General features: G+C 47.6%; 1 protein-coding gene and 1 long non-coding RNA gene across 2 annotated transcripts; one reads left to right on the top strand and one right to left on the bottom strand.

The window, feature by feature from the left end:
• Nucleotides 1-5777, bottom strand: NPAS4 (neuronal PAS domain protein 4). Its single transcript, XM_079956226.1, has 8 exons — nucleotides 5455-5777; nucleotides 4888-5039; nucleotides 4439-4541; nucleotides 3537-3786; nucleotides 3212-3321; nucleotides 2957-3095; nucleotides 845-2175; nucleotides 1-218 (listed from the first exon to the last, which is right to left on the bottom strand). Exons 1-8 carry the CDS (start codon nucleotides 5627-5629, stop codon nucleotides 190-192), a joined length of 2289 nt encoding a protein of 762 aa, XP_079812352.1. The 5' UTR covers nucleotides 5630-5777; the 3' UTR covers nucleotides 1-189.
• A 182-nt stretch (nucleotides 5778-5959) lies between these two features.
• Nucleotides 5960-20659, top strand: LOC307205370. Its single transcript, XR_013833980.1, has 3 exons — nucleotides 5960-6461; nucleotides 6756-6841; nucleotides 20403-20659. It is a non-coding gene; the product is annotated as an uncharacterized lncRNA (long non-coding RNA).
• Nucleotides 20660-22883: the final 2224 nt, after the last annotated feature.

Below are 22883 nucleotides of genomic sequence, written 5' to 3'. Positions count from 1 at the left end.
TTTGCTTTTGTTAATTTTTTTTTTTGTCAAAAAAACAACAAAAACAACAAAGTCTTTCTTCCAAAAACCCCATCCCGGGATGCTGGGTTTAATACATCCTCTTGCTTCGTCATTACAGGGTTTCATCAGAAGAAGGTCCTTGGGATATGACAATATGCCATACTCTGAGAAGTAAGTCACAGACTTATTTCAAAACGAAGGGTCACTTTCGCTTCCATCTGCGGGAAAAGGGAACAAAGGAAAGAGGTGGTTGGTTAGTGGACAGGAAGACCTCCCTCGAGACTATCCTGACATACTTTCAGAATCCTATTTGAAAAGCCCAGGGGCTAGAAACCCGTTTTCAAAATATTCTCAGGGGATGGGATTTTGCACCAAAATAAAATTGTGTAACGTGGTCACAGAAGAATCAGAGTATTGACAGTGCTGACTCCCCACCTGGCAATTATTGCTCAGTTGTGGCTTTATTTTATTTGACTTTTGCCACAATCTTAGGACTACAGGAAGAGGCCTTTGATATAGTCAAGCCATTGGCCTATCATCTAAACCAGGTTTCCCCAAACTTCGATCTCCAGCTATTTTTGGACTACAGCCTCCATCATCCCTGACCACTGGTGCTGCTAGCTAGGGATGGTGGGGGTTGTAAGTCCAAAAACAGCTGGAGACCCAAGTTTGGGAAACCCTGGAAACTGAATAGCAGCAGGTCTCCAGGGTTTCAGACAGGAGTCTTCCCAAACTCTACCAGAAGAGACCCCTTTTGCATGCAAAGAAGGTGCTCTGCCAGTGAACTGCAGCCTTTCCCTAAGCTACACAGTTGCCCCCTCCCAAGCCTGATCCCCAGTCTTACCTTCATGGAAGCCTTCTTGCATGTGGCTCTGGAGTTGATACAACTCATCTAACCCATCACAGGGAGAGTTTGAGGCACGTGTCTCAAAGGCTGTTTCATAGGAGGCCAGTTCTTCCAAAAAGCATTGCTCTTCTGGAGGCAGGTCCATGCTGGGAGAGGCAGCCAAGGCCCCTTGGTTACTATCTTCGGTGTCCAAGCCGATTGGACTACTGACATTCCCACCGCAGAACTGGTGGTGAGGGCACCTCACACCCGCCCCACCTTTCTCAAACAGAGAGGTGGACAGGTCTTGGAGAAGGGTCTCGAGAGCATCCTCTTCTAAGAGGTCTTCCTCTGGGCAGGCCAACAAGGAGAAGTCAATGCTCCTCCAGTTCTTGGAAGGCTGGAAGTCCAGGCACAATTCGGGGCCGGCGCCCAGTGCAGAATCGCCGAGGGTGACATGGCTGCTCTTGACGAGCTCTCTGGGAGCAACAGAGCTGAAAGCCTCAGCCAGGCTGCTGATCTGCTTTGCCAGGAGTTCAATCTCGCCCTTCTCTTTTTCAGAATATCTGAAGAATGTCTGTTTGATGGGCGAGGCCTCTGGAGTCAGGATCCCCTCGGGCACCATGGGCACATCGATATAGAGGGGACCTCTGATCTCAGGCAAGGTCATGACGGTACAGTCCCCATTACCAGGGCTGTCCGGGGTAGGTGGTAGCTTCTCATAGAGAGCACTGCATTGGTCCTGGGTGTAGAACAGCTCAGAGGTGGTGGTGGTAGGAACAGTAGTGGCAGGGGCGGCAGCGGCGGCAGCGGGCGGGGTAGTGGTCACAGGAGGCAAGGCAGTAGGGATGGCGCTTGGAGCGTAAGTCTCCTGGGCTCCAAAGAGAAAGGCACAGCCCTGGTGTGGGGTATATGGAGGCGTGCAGACAAAGTCTTTGGAGGAGGAGCCGCTAAGGTTGTCTTGTCTTAAGGTCTGTTCGTAGTCTGTCGGGAAGACCACGTAGCTGAATGCTGGGCCTTTGTCAAGTAGGCTGAGGCTGGAGCCTGGGGTGGGCTCCTCCACGGAGGAGATATTTCTAGGCTCCGCCACCTCCTGGGGCAGACTGGATGCGCTGGTCTCTGTGAACGCAGAGGGGCATTCTGCTCCACCAGTGGTGCCGAAGTCAAATGACGGCGCAACAATGGTGCTGGTCGGGGTGCCAGCTACAGGTGTGAAGACTTGGTCAGGGCTGGAAAGTTGCCCCGGAGAGAGGAGGCCTTCCAGGAAAGCTGGTGCACTTCCGAGGACATAGGCCACCTGGGTTTCTTCTGCCGAGAGCTGCTGCTTGAGAGACCAGGCTTCAGAATCACTGTGAAAAGCAAAGGAAGGGGAAGTGAGATGAGCACCCAGAGGGACCCCAGCTTCAACAAAGCAGAGATAACTGCAAATAACTGCACTTGACACATTCATCCCTGTCTCTCTTTTCTTTCTTGCTTTTTTGCTTCTGAAACCCAATGAATTCCTAACGTACAAATGACAATAACCTTTTAAAAACAAAGGCCTTATTCCCAGCCACCAATTCCTTCTGATCCTATTTTGCTGCTTGATCCTGAGCACATTTTATTTATTCTACTCCTGCGGCTTATTTTTGTTACTATTCACCCAGAAGCAACTTCCATGGCTTGTACCCAATGTTTGCCATACTCAGAGCCTACCTATTAAAATTAATGGTGGTGAGTAATGTAGGGCCAGTCATTTAAATAGATGGCCTTTAAAAAATATATAAAGGCAAATTCATTGGGTGCCATTAAGGGACACAAACAGACCGACCATGAGGCACCGTCCATCAGAGAAGCAGTGTCAGTGCTGAATACACCTTGCACTGTTGTGGCCTTTCTTATTCCCAACTTGCTGGGCTTAGTAAAGTCTTTTAACAATCCTAGGCACATCCCCCTCCCCGCCTGTGCTTCCTCGAGGACCAAAAGTTGCCCCTTAGATGGCACATGAACACTCCTGCTTGTGGCCTACAGAAGGCAAGAAGTGATGGAAGGGAAGTCTCAACATTTCTACCCACTACTAAACTGATTAAGAAGCAAGGTAGGTCTCAGAGCCACCCACCTACAGCCAGAGACAAGTCTCTTGGTATTTACCTGATTATATAGTTGTGGGAGGTGATAGGAACATCAGCATTCTCCATGTGGAGCAGTGAATAGGTCCATATCCAATCCTTGCCATCTTTGGTTTGGAGCCGAACGACCATTTCAGCTTGAGTTTCACTTGTGTCACCCACTGGAAAAAGGAGCACATCAGAAAAGATTAGATCAATGGTCCCATCCAAGGAAACAGCTCTGCAAATCAGCAAATGTGGTGGGAAACTTGGACAATAGAAGGGACAAGATACTTACACAGCCTGTAATGCTGGGTTGACGCATGGCTGAGATCTTCTGGATGAATCAGGCTATACCATGACTTGCAAAACAGCTCACTTTTCTCAAAGCCCAAATGAAAGATTACACTAGAAAACAGCAAAGTTGGGAAGAGAGAGATGAGCACTTTGGATTGTAATGGTTTATATTGCTCAAATAAAACAGTTCACCACCACCCCTTGCTAGACAGGCAGCTCCCATTGTCAACATTGTGGCTCTCACTAGTCAATTCAAGCCCCTTTCTCAAACTTTTCCAATCCCCTCCAAGGTCCCAAGATTCCCTATTCCCAGAACACGTGCTCACCTTTCAGAGATGTCCACAATGGCCAAGTCTTTTGTGTGGCGACTCTCAAAATAAGTCAAGAAGAAAGAATTCTGGCTGATTCTGGGCTTGGGGTCCAGAGGAGTGCAGAAAGCAGTGAATACAGGATTAGTGGACCAGTAAGAGCCGGATGGGGGCTGGTGGAACCTCCCTCGAATAAGGACCAGCTTGTTCCCGGAACTTTGCCGCCGGATTGTCTTGGAAGTGTTGAAATGGCAGCGGAAAAGACGGCCTGGAGTTTTTGTAAAAAGTAAAGAAAAGAGCATTGATGAGTTAGAGGAGCCACAGAAATATCACCCAGTTGACACAGCCACACTGTTAAGCCAATCTCAAGCCTAAAACATGAGACAGTTCTACTCTCATTGTCTAAGCAAGTTATTATAATTTCTACATGGCATTGCATTTTTGGCTTCAATGTTGAACTTTTTGGGGGGAAGCAATGGGGTTTGAACATTTCTGGATCAAGCCCTGAGCCAGGGATGGGCAACTTGCAGCCCTCCAGTTCTTGATGAACTACAACTCTCATAATTCTCACCATTGGCCATGCTTCTTGAGGCTTATGGGAGTTTGAGTCCAGCAGCATTTGGGGGTGGGGCTTACAGGTTCCCTATCCCTCCTCTAAGACCCAAAGAGCAGGTGCTTGCTCAGCTACTATATGCTCAAAGGCACTCTCACTTCTGCTATTCTTTCACATGCTCTAGGGCTAAGTGAAGATTATGAAAAGACGGTTTCTTGCTTGAATTAAGTCCTGCTGGGCATCATCTATTCTAGGACTTGCAGGCCAACTTTTAATCTGCCGACTCTCTACTTTAGAGTCATTGCACAGCTACATTTCCTCCTCCTCCTCACATGTTACTGAGCACAGTTCACAAAGGGATACCTACTTGTATCTATTGGAGAGGTCAATGCCAGCTGGTTCCTCATCACAAAGTGATCTGCTGGATCAATGATGTCATAGATGCTGTCTCCTTGGGCAACCAAATCCACCTGCAGGATAGAGAATCAGATAAGGTTTAGATATCAGGTTTCATATTAAGCACTATAAAATGCTGCTAGCATCACAAAGTTCCCAGTGTCCAACAGATATTCATGGTCAGATAAATAAGTGATACCATCACATCGGGGAATAATTATGAAGGCTAGAAATTATCAGTTTATACTATAAGGGGCATAAGAGTAATTTTAGGGCTACCAAGACCTGAAGGAATTAAAAGGAATTTATGTAACTAAAAGATAGTTGCTTAACTAAGTACCTATTCCAAGGATTATTCGATCTCCCCATTTTATAGCAAAGGCATTTCCCTTTCCACCCACAAGCTAGTCAGATACATACCATAGAGTGCCCCAGATGTTCAGCAACATTCTCCGACACATAGATGAGTTTGCCTTCTCCGGTGAATGCCAGAAGGAAGCCTGGAAGCGTCTGCATAAAATCTTCCAAGTCCTGGGAAGAAAGCAGGCTCTCCAAGCCTTCTAGAGTTGTTCCTGTTGAGGAAGAAGAGAAGGGAAAATCGGTTATTTTGGTAAGCACACACAAAATTTTTATTTAAACAACAGCGACAACCCTTTTAGCTCTTTGCATCAGATTTTTAGCTGCGGCTGAGGCTAGAATTTCAGCACCGGGGACAGCAACTGTTGCTGCCCTCCCTCCGCAAAGCTCGCCCTGGCTGTTTCAGGACCACGGACAGCAGCTCCCCGTATCTTTTCCCATAAGAGACATTGGTGCTTCAGCACCACGGAGAGAGACCTGTTGAGTTCTACCATCCCGAAGGGGGACGAAGGAAAGACGCTGGACACAAGACCCAACTTCAGGTGTACCCCCACCTACCCCCCATCCTTGCACTTCCTGGATTCCCCCCAAACCTCGGGATCTTTCTGAATCTGTCAGGCAGTTAGTTACCTTTGGAGAAGAATATGGATTTCCGCGTGTAGATGCACGCCAAGGACATGATGTGGAGGTACGATAGCCGCAGCTTATCCCCTTCCGCGATGGGCAACAGGTCTTTCAGGTTCCTGATCTCCGCATTGATCTGGTCCCGCCGCGCCTTGGAGGCTCCCTTCGTGGACCGATACATCTCGGCTGCCGAAGATCCGTGCGGCTAGCGCTCCTCCGTCTCCTCTCCTCTCCTCTTCTCTGGTCTCTCTCTCTCTCTCTGTCTCTCCGGTGTCTGCCTGTGGATCTGTTTGAGAACCACTGCCTGCCTCCCATCTTTTATAGGCTGTCGGGAGTGTGGGCACTGGCATGCTAAGGAAAGTGGGGCGGGAAGATTTGTTCAGATCAATGGAGGGACACGGCTGCAGAGTCCTCCCCCCTCCCTTTCTTGGGCTTGGGGGAACCCTACGTCACTGGCTCCTGAATGACGCGGTGAGGAAGGGGGGGGGGAGTGGAGGAGGCAGCCAAAGAAACGCTGCACCGAATTAGGAGATGAAGCAGAGACGTTTCTGTTGGAATCACACCTCGGCAGCGTCTGAGCCCAACGCCTTCTCTCCTCTATTCCTCCCTTTCCTCCAGCTCAGACTTAGATATTCACTCTGGCGCTGGAGTCTCGCTTTTCTTTCTTCCCTTCTCACGAAAAGGACTTGCTGTCTCAACTCTTTCACAGGCTTTCATTTTATTCTGGCTTTCGAAACTTCCCTTCCCTATTTTTTTTCCTTCCCTTTGTGTTTCTTTCTGGGTTTCCTTTCTCAAAACCATTTGCCATGTATTCTTTCCCCACTCGCTCACTCATTCATTGATTTGTTCATCCTTTCTTCCACCTTTCCCTTTTTCACACATGCACAAAAAAAAACCCCCAATGTACCTTTCCAATCTCTTCACTGCTGATCTAAAAAAGAAAACCAGGGAGAAAAAGTGAGGTCAAAATCGTGGGCTTAGACCTGAATTGCATGAAAAGCAAGTTCAAAAAGGTGTGTTTGGGTTGGGCTCTCAGCCTGATTGTCTTTCATCTCTGTGTGTGTGTGTGTGTGTGTGTGTGCTTATTTCTCTGAGTGTACATTTCGTTTTAGTGTCTTTAAGAAAATGTACCTTATGTGGTCTTTTACTAATTATAATGACAATAATAATACAAACATTGATCTATGGGGGAATCATTTCAAGCTGTTTTGTTTTTCTTTTCTTTTCTTGCTCCCCCTGACATTTTTTCTTTGCCTAACATAATTCTCACTGTTTCGTTTTGGTTTTCTTTCCCATTTTCTTTTTAGTAAAGAAACCTTGTGCTAAGCACACCTTTATATAGGATTTCTCTCCAGGAATTCTGGCTTCTCTCCCATACAGCAATCACTAGTGGGTGAGTTTCTTTTCCTTTTCTTTTTTTGTTATAAAAAACTTCCTCAACAAATAAATAAGTCAGGTCTTAAATAACACCTTCTTATATGAAGGCCAAAAATAGACTTCGAGAAAGAAAAGAGAGTGGTGCCCTTTTTTGCTTCATGGTTGCCTGAGCAACGGACTGAAAAGTGATAGCTCTCTGTCTCCCATTTTTGGGGTGGTTCTTTTTCTTTCTTTCTTTTCCTCCCCCACCCCAAGAGGTAACCTAAATTAGGTACCTTTCTTTTGCATAATCTCTCACTCCATATAAGGAAAAGAAGCTGATATGGTGGGAGGAGAGTAACTCTTTCTAGCCTGGATGCTTTTTCACCTGTTCTGCTCAGGGATAGCGCTTGCAAGCTGTCCTTCCTTGGGGCTGGATCCTCTGCTTCAGGAAGAAAACCCATTGGGGCTGCGTCTCGAAGGGGTCCCTGTGTTTGTGTGTTTTGTTTAAATCTTCTTCGATTCAGTGCTTTTTGTTTAAAAAAGACAGAGGAAAGCACAACTGAAACAGGCTCAGTCATGGTGGCTCCAGGAAACAGGATTTTCACTGTTATGCAATGATAGCTTTCTGCAATGCAGACAGCCTGTTTATGCAATCCAGTTAACCAGAGACAACAACTCCTGAAAAGTTCTTTCAAACTCTGTTGGATTTTTACATGTTCAATGTATAGTGTGTCTGGAAGGGTGGAGGTGGAGGGTGCATGTTTAATCAGAGGCTGAAATGACCTGAAAGAAATTTCATAAGTATCAGCAAGATCAAAGACCCATTGGCTCCTTCCCTTCCCAGGATAAGTGATCACAGTAGTGATCACTTACCAGTAGATCATTTCCCAGGAGTGACAAGGGGCATTACTTCTCAAGTGCAGAGCTGTCTGGAGGGCAGGGTTCCTTAGAGCAGTGTTTCTCAGCCTTGGGCCTCCAGATGTTTTTGGCCTACAACTCCCATCATCCCTAGCTAGCAAGACCAGTGGTCAGGGATGATGGGAATTGTAGTTCAAAAACAGCTGGAGGCCCAAGGTTGGGAAACACTGCCTTAGAGAGCCATGGTGACTTGCGGATAACTTAGGAAACTCAGCTCGCTTGACATTTTTTGGCTGCAAAACAGGAGCTGTTGGCTCGGGTTAGCAGCCCTGGGTGGAAAAATGCTGGATCCCTTGAAATCTGTATGGCTGGGCTGGGGAACCTTTTCCAGCCCAATTCCTTTGTGTGGCCATATGCCAAAGGGAAGCACCAGAGGCAAAATATGGAAGAGCAGCAAACATGAACTCTACCAGGGTACAGTAGACTACCTTCTCTCTACACAAACACACACACATACACATGCTCCATTTGACCCTCCATTCATCCATCCATCCATCCAGGCAGGCAGGCAAGAGGAATCAGTGCAAATTTAAGAACACATTACAGCCAGGCCAAAACTCACAAAGGGTGTGTGGAGCTCGGTCAGTGAGTCATGTGACCTGGGGAAGGACTGTGACCCAGGGAAAACCCTGATGGCCAGACAGAGAGGACTGGAGGGTCACATTCAGCACCCCCACCTCTGGGCCTAAGGTTCCCCTCCCCTGCTGTATGAGGTGACTTCATCTCCATGGCAGCCTGGATCTCTCCAAGAGCCTTAAGGGCTAAGTATCAACAAGTGGGATGATAACCAGTGGCTTTAGGGCAGAAGCCCAGTAAAGTATATCCTGTGGGGATCATGAATAGGAAGCACGCTTAGGGTTTGCTAGGCTGTTGGGGGTGGGGGGCTCTTCATTCTTCCTTTAATTTGCTAATGTATATACCCAGAAAGTAAACAGCTGCCTTGTTTTGGGGTTGGCCTCATTTTGCTTCCAAACCAATAGGGCAGTGTCAGGTGGACAAATGTCTAAGCAGGTACAACAATGGGGACCAGCAACAAAATGTGGCCACGGGAAGTGCTATTGTTTGGGGTTTCAGCCAGCCATGCCTCCTCCAGGTTACTCCATTCCATCCCTTCCCCCCAATTCCCCTTCCTCTACCCGCTCCCTCAACCACCATTCTGTGCGCAATAAGAGTACTCAGCTCTCTCGCTGGGCTTTTGAGTTGTCCCCTTAGAAGGGAGTTCCCCATCTCAAGGAGAGAGGGCTGTCCTTCTGCAAACTTTGGTGTTCTCCCAAGCCTGCTTGAGACCCACACCTGGAGAAGGAGTTTGCCATTAGTATTGTTGCACGCCACCCCAATCCCCAAGTGGTGCAAAATTCCAGGGGTTGCAGATCCTTACCCAGGGTTCGTGTTTACTTTGGAATGAGGGATAGTGGAGACTGTGGTGTCTTTATGATATATGGTTTTCTTTACACATATATACAACCTGAGCCTACGATGGAGGGGCTCACAGCATTAACAATCCAAAAGGGTCTTGTTTCTCCCATCGCCGCAGCCCTGGATTCAAAGGGGGAAAGTCAAGAATGAAAGAGAGAGAGAGAAAGGAGAGAAAGAGAAGGGGGAAAACAAGGAAAGGGGAAAGCTTTTAAAAAATGGAAAGGAGGAAAGGATATAGGATAGGAATCCACTGTGTTCTTTCAACGTTCTTCTAGATGCACAGTGTTATAAATAGGCCTGGGAGTCCCCGGCTTTTCACTGTGGGATTTTTCCTGCCAGCATCCTGCTTCCTCAAGATGGGTCCTTTCCACAGCTCTACGGCTGGGATCCCCTCCTGACGCAGCCCTGAGCTTGAGTGGGAAGGACTTGGGAGAGCAAATAGAGTCTGTGGATGCAGGCAAGGGTGTCAGAGCCCTGGATGAGAGGAAGCAGCAGCTGTCTGCGATGGTAAGGCATCTACTCCTGTAGGAGCAACTGAACCTCCTGGGTGCTTAACTCACGAGGAATCTCAGGCTGCGCCTGCACACATTTAAAGCACATTCCCCACAAAACAATTATGAGAACTGTACTTTGTTAAGAGTGCTGGGAATTGTAGCTCTGTGGGGGATAAACGATAGTCCTCAGGATTCAGGGAGATGAGGGATGTATGGTGCATATTCTGGCTGCATTCAGACAGCTTTTTATTCCTTTTCCACAATGTTTCCCTATCTGATCATTTCCACATTTTAAGTGATCTTTCACATGGTGCAAAAGTCATTTCTGTACCTATATATCTGCTTAAGCTGCATGTGCAAATTATATTTGCCATAGTTGCCTGCATATTTTTTTATGTAACTGGGCTATAGGTGCAAGTTATAGGCGCAATAGTCACCTATCAGGTGATCTCGGCTAACACACTTATGCGCTCAGACGAAGCCACTGACTTAGCAGGTGTACCACAGCAGCTGATGGCCCTGAGATTTAACTTGCACCTTGAGACTTCCAAGAACGATCCCCACAAATACTTTTTATTTTTATTCCCCTCCAATTTGTCCTAAATAGGATCATACCATATATGCCATTGCAATACTGGCAGGTGTATATTTTATTCTATTCCTATCAAATCTGTGCACGCTGGGTCAATGTTCAATATGTCCAGTCCACCATGACTCCAAAATCTCTTTCCTGGCTAGTTACCACCAATTCAAACCCCATAAGAGAAGTTGGGGGTCTTTGCTGCATGGTACATCACACTTAGGAGGAATTCACTCTAGACATTTAAGGCAGAATGGGTATTATTTGTTCACTCACTTTCCACAGGACAGCATCATCCCATTTCTGTCACCCTGCCACTTCTTTCATCTTTTTTCATGACTTTCTCCAGTGAGTGTCCAGTATTGACTGCACTGACTGGCAGCGGCTGTCAAGCAGGATCCTTTCAAAGACCTGCAGGGAGATGCCAGGGACTAAACTTGGGTGCTGTGGCTCAAGCCTCTCCAAGCCTTTGACCCAGAAGCCCTGCCCTGGGCTGCACATACGAACTGGGTCAGGCAAGGAAGAGCTCCCTCGCTGCGTGCAAAAGGTCCCGGGTTCAACCCCTCCTATCTCCAGGGAGGACTGGGAAACAAAGACTTGGCCTGAAAGTCTTGGGAGAGGCTGCCCATCTTCTTTTCCGCTGCTCCAGAGGGAAGGACATGAAGCAACGGATCCAAATCGCAAGAAAGGAAATTCTGCCTAAAGGCATGGCCAAACTTGGCCTTCCAGATGCTTTGGGATTACAATTCCCACCATCCCTGACCACTGGTCCTGTTAGCTAGGGATGATGGGAGTTGTAGTCGGTAAGAGACGGTAAGAGATGTTTGACAGTGGGAACGGACTTCCTCGGAAGCCGGCGGACTCTCCTTCATTGGTGGTTTTTAAGCAGACGTTGGATGGCCATTTGTCATGGATGCTTTGGCTGAGATTCCTGCACTGCAGAAGGTTGGATTAGATGGCCCTTCCGGTCCTACAGTTCTATGATTCTACAAGTAGAGAACACTGAGTGAGATAGACCCAAGGGTCTGCTGACTGGGGGCAAATGCTCCAGCAACCCAGACAGCTGCCTACTCCCACCCTGGCTTCCCTTCTTACTTGCAACCAGCCCACGGAATGGCCCTGCCTGCCTGCCAGCTTCCTCCTCCTGGATCTCAATTTCCCCTATTCGGAAATCAGCAAGGAGGAGGATAGGGACAAAGCCTTTGTCTCTCATTGGTTCTAGCGCCACCTACTGACGGGCTCCCTTCCTCCCAACCAGTCCTAATGGGCTCCACCCACCACAAGCTCCGACTTTATATTAGGCCACTTCCTATGTTTTTATGCTACAAAGCCCCAAACACTTTTTTTTTGGGGGGGGGTGCTCATATATAACCAGGACTCGCCTTGAGCACAAATGCTGGGTGAAATTATGCCCGGTGGCAGGGCTGTTTTGCTTTGTCCCTAACCCCAGTTCCGGGTGGGGGTGTGCGCGCGCGGCGTGGGAGGGGGAAAGAAAAGGGGGAAGTCCCAGCAAGGCGGAGGAGAGTCTGCCTAAAAGGGTGGCAGACAAGCAGTCCGATTTGCTAACAGCTTAGTCTAAATCTAAGTGAATCACATAGCATTGTGACAGTGACTCACTGCCCTGCTAGCATCCACTCTGTGGGGTTGGGGAGGGAAAGGGGAGAGGGGTTATGGTGAGGATTTGAGGTGGGGGGGCGGTCTTGCCGATGACTGCAGAGCCATTCACCACCCCATTGCTTGCCAAAGCCCCCCCTCCTCATTCTTTCCCCCCATCCCACATACCTCCCGAGCACCCCTGCTCAGGTCTCTTAAGAACCTTTCTGGGCCTCGCCCCTCCCACCCTTCACCTCTTTGCTGCTAATTTGAGTTCTGAATCAAGAAGCTAAAAACAGCAACCCAGCGGCTAAATATAGCCAGCCTGGAGTGCGCACACACGCTGGTGCTCCTTTGCTTTGCAATTCAGAGCCTGTAAAGCACAGTCCCTCTGCTGCAGCGTGTGGGGGCGGCCAACAGCGTCGCTCATCATTGCGAAGACTGCAGTGGGGGGAGAGGGAGGAAGGAGAGAGAGAGAGCAAAAGCGGGGGCGGAGGCATCCAAGCTGTACTTTTACCCCAATAAGGGATGATATAAATATCTTTTGGCTCAGAGAGCTGTTTGTAACAGAAATGGCACAGATGCATTCAGATACCCTGCCACCTATAAAGCAGGAGGCGGGGGGGGGGGGGAGAGGTGCTGAGCATGTATGTAAAAGGCAGCCTGCACATCACAGAATCATAGAGTCAGAAGGGACACTGAGGGTCATCTAGTCCAACCCCTTTGCGATGCGGGAATGTTAAGTTGCCCCATAGGAGATTGCACCTGCAACCTTGGCGTTATCTGCACCATGCTCTAACCAACTGAGCTATAAGGCCAAATCAAGCTTTGACAGGCTGGACAGATGTCTTTACTTTCTTCTTTCCTTGGCGATCACTCACAGCCGAGTAAGATTGTCTTCCATGAACACGGTTTTAACAGGGAGTCCGTAAGTGACTGTGGAGGCCAATTCTGGATCCACACATCCTTCCACAGTGGGGACATTGGTTTCCGGGCAGGAGTTGATCATGGTGAGGGTTTGCCAAGCATGCCTTCCTCTTAGCACATTTCTCCCTTTGTCCTGATTTCCAGCGTCTTCAAAGCCCATGACACTTTTGGTAAAGGCTGTTCTCCAACTGGAGCACTCGCAAGCCAGTGTTTCCCATTGTCGGTTGTGCAGTTGTCCCAGTTGTGCAGGCTGTTGGTTGCAGGAGTGCCAGGGATGCTGTACCAGCACTGGACACTGCCCCCCCCCACGTGCATAGGATTGTAATGCAACCCCAAAGTGCTGCCTTATGCCAAGTCTTGCTATTGGTCCATCTAGCTTAGTATTGCCAACACTGGCTGGCAGTGGACCTGGGGGATTTCGGACAGCAGGCACTCCCAACACTACCTGGAAATGCCAGGGATCAATCCTGGGCCCCTCTGTGTGTATGCTGTGCTATGGTCTTTGCCCTAAGCAAAAAAAGAAGAAGTAAGTTTCTAGTCCTCAACGTCCTGGATGAAGGTCTGATCCAGTTTGTTATTTTCTACTCTGACTGGCAGCAGCTCTCCAGGTTCTTGGGAAGATAAAGTCTTCCCCACCAACCATTCCCTGACCATTTTTAAAAATAGGAGATGAGGACCGTCTGCACTGAAAGCAGGTGCTTCAGCAATGAACTAAAGACTGCAGTTTCCACTCATAATTTCCCTGCCAATGTTTGTGCCCTGCTCCCATTGGAATGGTCTGAGAGGTAATCCATGGGGGTTCTCCCCTCCCAAGGAGAGGGGCAGAGCGAGTCTGCTAGGAGGCCAGGAGAAGAGGCCTTTCCTTTCTCCACTGGTGGCGACTGAGCCATTGTTGGAACGCCACATTCTGGTGCTAGTCATTGCACAGAGGAGGCCCATAGGGTCATATTATCTAATTCTCTGCCAGATCCTCCAGTGGAGGTTTTTAAGATGAGGATGAATGACCACTTGTCAGCGATTGTTTCACTGCGATTTCTGCATTGCAGGGGGTTGGACCAGGGGGTCTGTACAACTGTACAATTCTATGATTCTATGTAAATTCAAGGCTAGAGACATAGCCATGCATTCTCCTTAGCTATTACTTAACGGGGTTAAAAAAAAACCATGTGGTGGCGCTCCCCTCCTTGCATAGCCAAGGAGAGTGTTCAAAACTTAAAATAAATTCAAAAGCAAACATTGGGAAAGGAGGGAGGAGGAGGAGGAGGAGGAGGAGGAGAGATTCCCAGGCCAAGAGTTCGAACCGTGCATCCTTGCGCCCAAAGCAGCAGCTGAATATTTCGCTGACAAATTACTGGAGAGCACCAGGGCTTCTTTAATAGTAACAGCAAATGAATTGCCTCCTACCATAGCGCAATGGGGAATAAGAAAAGAAATCTCTCTGCTGAGTGTGTGTGTGTTGTGTGCCTTCCTTATGTGTGGGAATGGAAGGCGATATTAATTAACAGAAAGGGGATGGTAAGAGGAAAAAGTGGGAAGGCAATGAAATTAATTATGAGGGGAAATGGGGGATAGAAATTGATTTATAAGCATGGAAGGGAATTGAACTTAGTTATGCAGGAAAGGGTTGTGCAAATGTGTTCTTATTGCTGCTTAGTGAATTACACCAGTTACAAAGTGAGGAATTAATAATGCAGTTTCTTGATGAATCATTAAAAGGGTTAATAATACAACTGAGTATAGTACAGAAAAGAGATACTTTTTCATTTTTTTTCTTTGGCCACACCCATTTTGACACGCAGCCGCTAGGGGGCTGCCTCTAGGTCCGTGCAAACCTTGAGCCCCCAAAAGTATAGGCACAGTATGAAGGTGTTTGAGTGCAACAAGGGCCTTTGCAGCAACAGACCTACATCCACCCATCACCACGGGGTGGGAGCCGGGTGGAATCACTCCCTGCATGTGTGGTGTGAAGCACCACATTGAAAGAAAAAACAACAGTCCCAGGGAATTTTGATAAAGTAAAGAGATTGAGTGAATACATATCATGAGTGTGAATTTGGTGTCAACATTTGGTGAACCCTCCCTCCAAGCCTGAGGGCCAAATGCAGCCCTCTAGATCTCTCTCAAAACTTTGCACAGGCTACATCTGCTCAGCCACATGTTCCCTCCCCAGGCTGCACCCCTCAACACCCCTTACTTTGCACCCTCCTTGAGTGGTTTTCCTGGCTTGAATATGTACAGAATTCAAGGGGTGTGTGGGTGTGGGTGTGTAAATCCTGCAGGCATGTTAACTTGAATAGGACAATAACCTCCTGGGGGGGGGGGTTGCCTCCAGACTGTCAACATTTTGCAGGAAGCAAGTGCACACCATAAATTTAAAGCAGATTAATGCACTCTGTTTCTCTAAAACACAGAGCTTAGGGCTTGCCAATCAGAAGGTCGGCAGTTCGAATCCCCGCGACGGGGTGAGCTCCCGTTGCTCGGTCCCTGCTCCTGCCAACCTAGCAGGTCGAAAGCACGTCAAAGTTCAAGTAGATAAATAGGTACCGCTCCGGTGGGAAGGTAAACAGTGTTTCCGTGCACTGCTCTGGTTCTCCAGAAGTGGCTTAGTCATGCTGGCCACATGACCTGGAAGCTGTATGCCGGCTCCCTCAGCCAGTAAAGCAAGATGAGCGCCGCAACCCCAGAGTCGTCCGCGACTGGACCTAACGGTCAGGGGTCCCTTTACCTTTAATGCACTCTGTTTCTCTCCCTAATAAATTTACTTTAAACAACAAACAACAACTCAGACTTTTTGCAGTTAGGAAAGTGACAGGGAAATGCACTGCAAAATGTAGATGGATAAAAAGTTAATGTAGATGGATAAAAAGTTGCATGTAACCACCATGCAAGCTAATGCAGGAGGGTTGTTCATTGTTGCATAATTGCCCCGTCAGCAAATCAGGAGGAATGCTCACTAAAGAGCAGGCATCGTCTAACCTCTGTGAAAAAGAAACCAGGATGAATAAGCTAGGGTTGCCGTATTCCCCAAAGTGAAAATCCGGACAAAGTTACTGAGCTTTTTTCTGGCAGCCTGTCTGGAGGAGTCTGGAGAGAGCGAGGGTAGCATCAGCAAGGCTGGCACCAAGGGCTGACAACACCGGGTGTCTGCTAGCGCCCATATCCCAATAGTGGGCCCTTTGCCCTGGAACTTGGCCCTCTCAAGTTAGCAAACAGTGAGGGAACTGAGGAGGAGTAACCCCTGCATCCCCTGTCCATCCCACCCCCTCTCTCCCTGGGAAGTGGGGTGGATTGGGCCCCAGAGAAATGGGACAGTGAACAGGCAGCAACAGCAGAGAGGCAGAAGAAGAGGCAAGCATCTCATTCCAGGGCCCTGAACAAGATGGAACTGGCACCACGCACCATGTTTACACTGTGGTCATTCTGCTGTGTCGAACACTGGAGAAGATTTTTGCACAGGAGTAGGGAACTTTTTCCAGACTGGGCTACTTTATGAAGCCTACATGCCAGTGGCGGGCAGAGCCAGGAATGCTAATATTACCTTTATAAAAGTAGGCTTCTCTACACCACTCACACGCCCCTCCCTGTCCTCCATCCCCACAAGCAAGAGGCATTCTCAGAACATCCTGGCCAGCCAGGCACAAACATTTGGGGTGCAACATAGAGCCAGTGAGTGGTGTGGCCTAGCAAAAGCCCCCAGGACCAGATGCAAAGACCTGGGTCCCCCTTTTCCCTGCTGCCAGGGAGGAGGCCCCACTCAAGATTGAGCACATCACGCTGATCTTTTACCCTCGACAAGCCCTTAGCAATGGGAACCTGACACTGAAAATATCTCTGTGTCCAAGTTATCAGCCTCCTTGCTGTGCAGTGATTGGAAGCAAAGGGGGCACAGATCCTGCCACATCTCGAATTTTGCTCAGGTGTCTTTCAAGGTTTGAGAGACACCTCAGCAAAGTGTTCTCTCAGTTTATTTGTTTGTTGAGATATATTTCCTCTTTGTTTGGGGAGTAGCACAGGGGAAGGGGGGGCAAGAGGCAAGGCTTATATCCTGTATCCCAGTTGCTGAATTGTTCGCTGTTGTTGGAGCAATGTGTTTTACAGCGCTCCTCACTGCCTATTTTAATTTCATTATTATTACCGAAGAGGCAAAAGCCCTTCTGATCCATTCTGGCAAAGCATCATCGCCGCTGTGCCAGCACTGAGGGAATTGGCTGCTGCAATGTGTATTAATTTAGTCTAGGAAACGGGCTGTGGGGCAGGGAGAAAAGGAAATAATAAATTCGGTGGTGGGCAAAGAGGAATAGAGGAGGAAGAGGAACATTCCAGGGGTTGACACCTTGTTACATAAAATAACCCCCTCACTGGTACGGCCTTTAATCTGTTGCTTTTAATAACTCAGGAGAACAAGCTATTTATATTCTTCCACCTAGCCAGGACAAAAATAATAATAATGTAAAGTGGAGGGATGGAAGCCATCTAGAAAAGAATATGTGTTTTTCAATCATGTTTTCAACAGGAAGATTGCATACAACAGAGGCATTTGGAGAGAGAAGCAGAGCAGGAGAGAGAAACCAATTATCTGGGCCTATATTTGGGTCACTTGTGTGTCTGGATGTGAAAATGGCTATCGTCATGGGGGTCCTTTTGCCGAACTGTCTTTGCCCCTCACTACTGCTGGCCTGGTGACCCACATATGAAATCTGTATCTGATATTGGGAGAAACTGTAAGGCTATCCAATCCAACCCTCTTCCGGAAATTAGGACAGTTCTCCTATTAGCTCCCGCCTCGTAACTGCCTAACTTCCAATATGATTTGGGCTCAAATCCCTGCAAGGTGTTGTTGTTGTTTCCCTAATACCAGCTATCTAGAAACCAGGCAGTGTTGCTCAGAAGACACCGGCGGGGGTGGCATGGCACTCTGCACATGTTCTTTCCCATGATCCAATGCCGAGCTTTCGCACATGAAAGATAATAATAATAATAATCTGGCTGGGTTTCCCCAGATGCAGATCTGATCATCACAATCCGGCCTACCATCAAAATGCATTTACAAGCTGAGTCAGATGAAATACAGGAATAACCCACCAACCCTATGGTCCACAGGAAAAGGCCAAAAAATCTTCCTATTTTGTGTAGACCCCCTGCCTTGCCCCCTTGTACTTTGCTGTGGTTCTGAAATCTATTTATATTTCATCCCACCTACCCACTTCATTGCCTTCTCTCCCCCCCATCTCCTTTTGCAAGGTGGGGGCCAGAAAGAGTGTGAGGAGCGTATTGGAGCTTGATCCCCCGTCTTCATCGAAAATATCTCAGCCGTTGCCATGGTGACCCACCCACGGCTTCACCAAAAAGGACAAGGAGCTTCACAAGAGAGGGAGGGAGAAGCAGCTTTTTATAGAAAGAAGTATGTGTATCTGATGGGGTGGGGGAAGCAAACCTGGAGAGGGGGGTTCAAGGCCCCCCCCTCCAGAAAGAGTTTAGGGTTCACAGCGTTCCTGTCAACAAGGCCTGTGTATGTTCCCTGTGAGGGGAAAATTTGTGCCCACCGGTGCTGAAAATACACGGCTCCTCTCAACTGATGTAGAATTTTGCACAGAGACTGACTCCCCCTCCCCCCGCTGGGCTGTGGTAGCTTTCAACATCAGCACGGGACAGGCAGAAATCCAACAGGTGCTGCATCTTCCAACTCAGGGGGGAACGTTGCATGTTGCAGCTGTTACCTGTTACATCACTGTTCAGATGGGTTGCCAGTTTGCTGGCAGGTTTAACTTACGTAAGGTGCTTGTGCTAGTGTTTGAAGGCCTAAACGACTTCGGGTACAAATATCAGACAGACGGCCTCCTTCCCTACAGACCCTCTGGGTACTGTAGGGCCCCCTTCTTGGGAGCTCCGCCACCCACAGAAGTTGGAGGGAAGGTGGACACAGCCCAGAACGGAGCATTGTCTTGTGACATGTCCTATAGCCTGTGGACTTTAGGTTTTTTTCTCATCCAAAAGGGAAGGCGAACCTAAACAGCTGAGCATGCTCAACTACCGTAACTGACTTCTAAGAGAGAGGAAAATGTAAAACCAGCAAGAAGAGAGGATATGCAATGGAGTATCTTGGGAAAGGGAATGACTGGCACACCCCACTGCAATGTTTTGTTGCAGGTCACACTTCTTGCCTCTAACAGTAGAAATGGTGGTCATTAAGTGGGTGCCATTTTTTCAGTACCACCACAATTCTTTATTTGGGTTGGTTCCCACATACATCTTACCTTACTTATAGAGCTCTCCTATGAAGGAGAGTTCTCCATCTTCCAAGGTAGCTTGTTGCTCTGTAGCTTTGATTACTCAACTGGCAGCTGAATGTATGAATAGCCTCCACTGAAGTTTGAGTTTGGGCTTGAAACCTGAATAAATGTTATTCAAGAGACTTATATCCTGCCTTTCCCCCCTCCTTTGTAAATGATATCTAAAGCCGCTGGATTTAGGCTATGTACCCCCTACCCCTTTAAAACACATTCGAAGCACATTATTTCCCTCAAAGAATTCTGGGCACTGTAGTTTACCCCTCACAAACTACAGTACCCAGAATTATTTGTGGGCAGAAATGTGCTTTTACGGTACAGCATGCTCACAGTCTAAGGATGAAAAACAAATAAGAAGATAAACTATTAAATCATTAAGTCTATGTATTCAGCAGAATGAGTCCATTCAGAATGAACCTGTTAAGATAAAATAAATAAATGGATCCCAGCATTGCCAACAACAACAACAACAGTGGTAATAATAATAATAATAATAATAATAATAATAATAATAATAATAATTTCAGATACGTATTTAAAATCTAGCCTTTTGGAAATAAAGCTCAGCTTTCAGCTCAGTCTTCTCCTCATTGTGCAAGTCTTCCACTAACAGGGAAGCCATAACACAGCTGTTATGCAGAGCAGGTGGTCAAAATGATTATTCCCTTGTAGTCTTCTTTTTTAAATTTAAAATCTCAGGACGGATATACTGCTTTATGCTATCTCACACTCAATGCCCCTGCTTTGCACACCAAGTATTTTTGCCTGATTGGAATGTGTCCTTGAACTCCAATCGTTTTATTTTTATTTATTTTACACAATTTGTATACTACTTAATTGCCAGTACTTCTACTTGGCTTACATATAATGCAATAATTATGCCATGCAATAATTATGCCTCTTAGCTGCCTGGATGGAGGATAGAGACAGGTATGTGAGTGAAAGTAGCCTACTGCACAAAGATAAAATTCACACCTATTGCTCCTCCTACTTCTGCATCTGACCCCACCATTGGCCCCCAGCCAGCCCCCAGAAGGTTGCCAAGAAGGTTATGTGTCCCTCAGGTCCTAAAAGGGTTCTGCAACCCTGCACTATAGACTGCTCCAGCCTGGTTTCAATGCAAATTGAGTATATCTCTATTCTGAGTTCTGGGGCTTATACCACTGCAAAACCAACAAGAACTGTTGCTTCCACATCAGGGGAAGGTTCCTTAAACTGCAGCTATCCAACGGCACTGGAACAAATTTAGAACAGTTTCTGACCTCTTTGAATGGTTCCAAGATCTCACTGCTCAGATAGACTGCTCCTGTTCAGAAGGTGCTGTGCAAAAGACTTGCTGCCTGCTGTCCAATGCCACCTCTTCGATTTTCTCTTTCCCAGCATCCCTAATTGGCTGGCTGGAGCTTTACTGTGAAAGACTGCAAGCAAAGACTGATAAGAAGCTGCAACAAACCCATTCCACCTGGCCTGCTGCCCTTACTAAGCCTCTGAGAGAGCCAATATCTTTTTCTCTCTCTCCTCGAAGATGTGGTTAATGGTTTCGTTCTGCAAAGAAATGTGACATTGTTTTCTATCAATTCTGAGAATAGCCAACTAAAACAAAAATATCGTTAAAAATAAATCAAATGTCTAGTATATTAGAAGATCTCTACTGCCCATTTCATGCCCTCAACTTATGGCATAGGAGAAGCAAGGAAGAGATGGATGGGAATCAAAAGGGAAGAGGAACACAGGAGGGGGGTTAGGCAATAAAAGGGGAAGGTGATAAAAGACACAAAAAGACAAAATGAAAAATTCAGCAAAGCCTGAACACCATGTGTCTCCACCAAGCCAAATTTGGCCCTACAACCCCGTATAAGTGAGATAAACATTCTGTTTTACCCAGTGGAGTACAATTCATTGGGGTGAATGGGGCAACAACCGACAGCCCCTGCCTGCCCTCGCACTTACAACTGGCCCGGGGGGGGGTGTGTGTGCCTGCATGTCAGCTTTTTGTTAATTGATTATGCAGGGTGGGGCTTACCTGCCCTCCCCCCTTCCCATATTTAATTCAAGTTGGCACCCCTGATCTGCTGTCCTGATCCGTCATAACTGGAGGTGGCATGGGCTGAATCCAAGACTCTTTGCATGCAAAGCAGTTGAAATGTGGCCCCTCTCCCAGAAATCTGTACCTCTGTCTCACCCAGTGTGCATCATGCACACACACAAAATATCTGCCCACCTCCCCATCAACTCAAACACAAAAGCTTCTCTCTGTATGCAACTCTTTCTCTCTCCCTCTCTCCTGTTAAGATCCCAAGTTGACCATTCTGTTAGTCAACCCTTGATGACTGGCTCTTGAGTGTGTGGACCACCGTCTAACTCCACAGAGAAATGTTATATTTGACGTCGTCGCCTGGATCAGTTGGTGCCTCATCCATACATAAAACAACGTGCCCATTCATCACTTGATGCTGCAGTCATCAGATGATGGGTCAGGCGTATGGAGAGAGGACCACTTTCAGAAAGCACTCCAGAGAGAAATGATGTGTTGTGTTCATGTCTGGTGGCTGGGAAGCCAGGTGGGTTGAGAGGCATTTGAAAGAGAAGCCTCTCTCTGTGTATGTCTGTGTCCCGTCCTGGGGCCTGGACCAGAAGGTCACTGGCTGCTGGGCTCTGCACCTTTAAATCTGGTGGAGAGCTTGCGTGCCGGGAGGGGGAGAGGAGCTGACGCAGCTGCATTCTGCCTTTCGCTGCCAAAATAGGGAAAAGGGCTGAAAATCTTGAAAAGGAAAATAAGCACCACAAGGCAACCGAAGCTCTGGCGTCACTGCCTCTGCTCTTTCCCTCTCCCTCTCCACTGCCCCCCCTTGCAGCCTGCCTCGCGTTGCCACAGCAACAGCACACAACCAGCATCCAGGGCTGGAAAGCTTTTGAGTGGCAGCTCAGGGATGGGAGGAGTGTTCCCAAGTTTGAATAGCATCCTGTCCTGCTCACTTTGCAATGGAGCTGAGAGAGGCGAGTGGAAAGGCTCCAGCTGTTTGAACCCGTCGCCAGCCCCCAAACTCCATAGGATCAAAGAAGATACAACATTTGAGATTCCTTTTTCGAAATCTCAACTGTTGCCAATCTGACTCTTCCAGCTGCAATGGCTCTGTTCTGCCCCCCACTGTGGGAGCCAGTATGCCACTGAGTATCCGTTGCTTAAGTGTCCCAGGAAGAGAGAGGCTCTGCTACTGTTTTCCATTATTTTAATTCCTGGTGGGTTTGTTTCTTTTCATTCTGCTGTTCATAAAATGCTTATCCTTCGTTATCGTTGGTCCCTACTTCTATTTTGCAAGCCACTCTGGATACTTATTGGTAGAAGAACAGGATATAGTTAAAAACAATTGTAGAATCATAGAATCTTAAGAGCTAGAAGGGACCCCCCAGTGTCATCTAGTCCCACCCCCTGCAATGCAGCAATCGAAGCAAAAAAATCCCTGACAGATGGCTATCCAACCTCTGCTTAAAAACCTTCAACGAAGGTGAGTCCACCACCTTCCAAGAAAGTCCATTCCACTGCCAAACAGCTCGTAAGAGTGTTCTTAAGTTCTTCCAAGAACTGCCATGATCTCCCCACCCTCTTTTTTCCCTTTCAGCACATCTGAAGTATTACTGGTTGTCATTTTGACTGGACTGGCATGTGTCAAAACCACGACGAACAGCTAAATTGTGAAATTCCCTTCCACAGGCCACTAACCTGGAGAATGTAAAAGAGGATTAGACAAATTCTTGGAGCCTAAGGCTACAGCAATCTCAACTAAAGCATCCATGACAGGCAGCCATCCAACCTTTGCTTAAAAAGCTCCAATGAAGGAGAGTCTACCACCTCCTGAGGGA

The sequence above is a fragment of the Podarcis cretensis genome, assembly GCF_951804945.1.
Source record: "Podarcis cretensis genome assembly, chromosome: 16".
In the NCBI taxonomy this organism is placed as follows: Eukaryota; Metazoa; Chordata; class Lepidosauria; order Squamata; family Lacertidae; genus Podarcis; species Podarcis cretensis.
The sequence above is the reverse complement of the archived record's forward strand: the minus strand, read 5'-3'. Positions and strand labels throughout refer to the sequence as shown.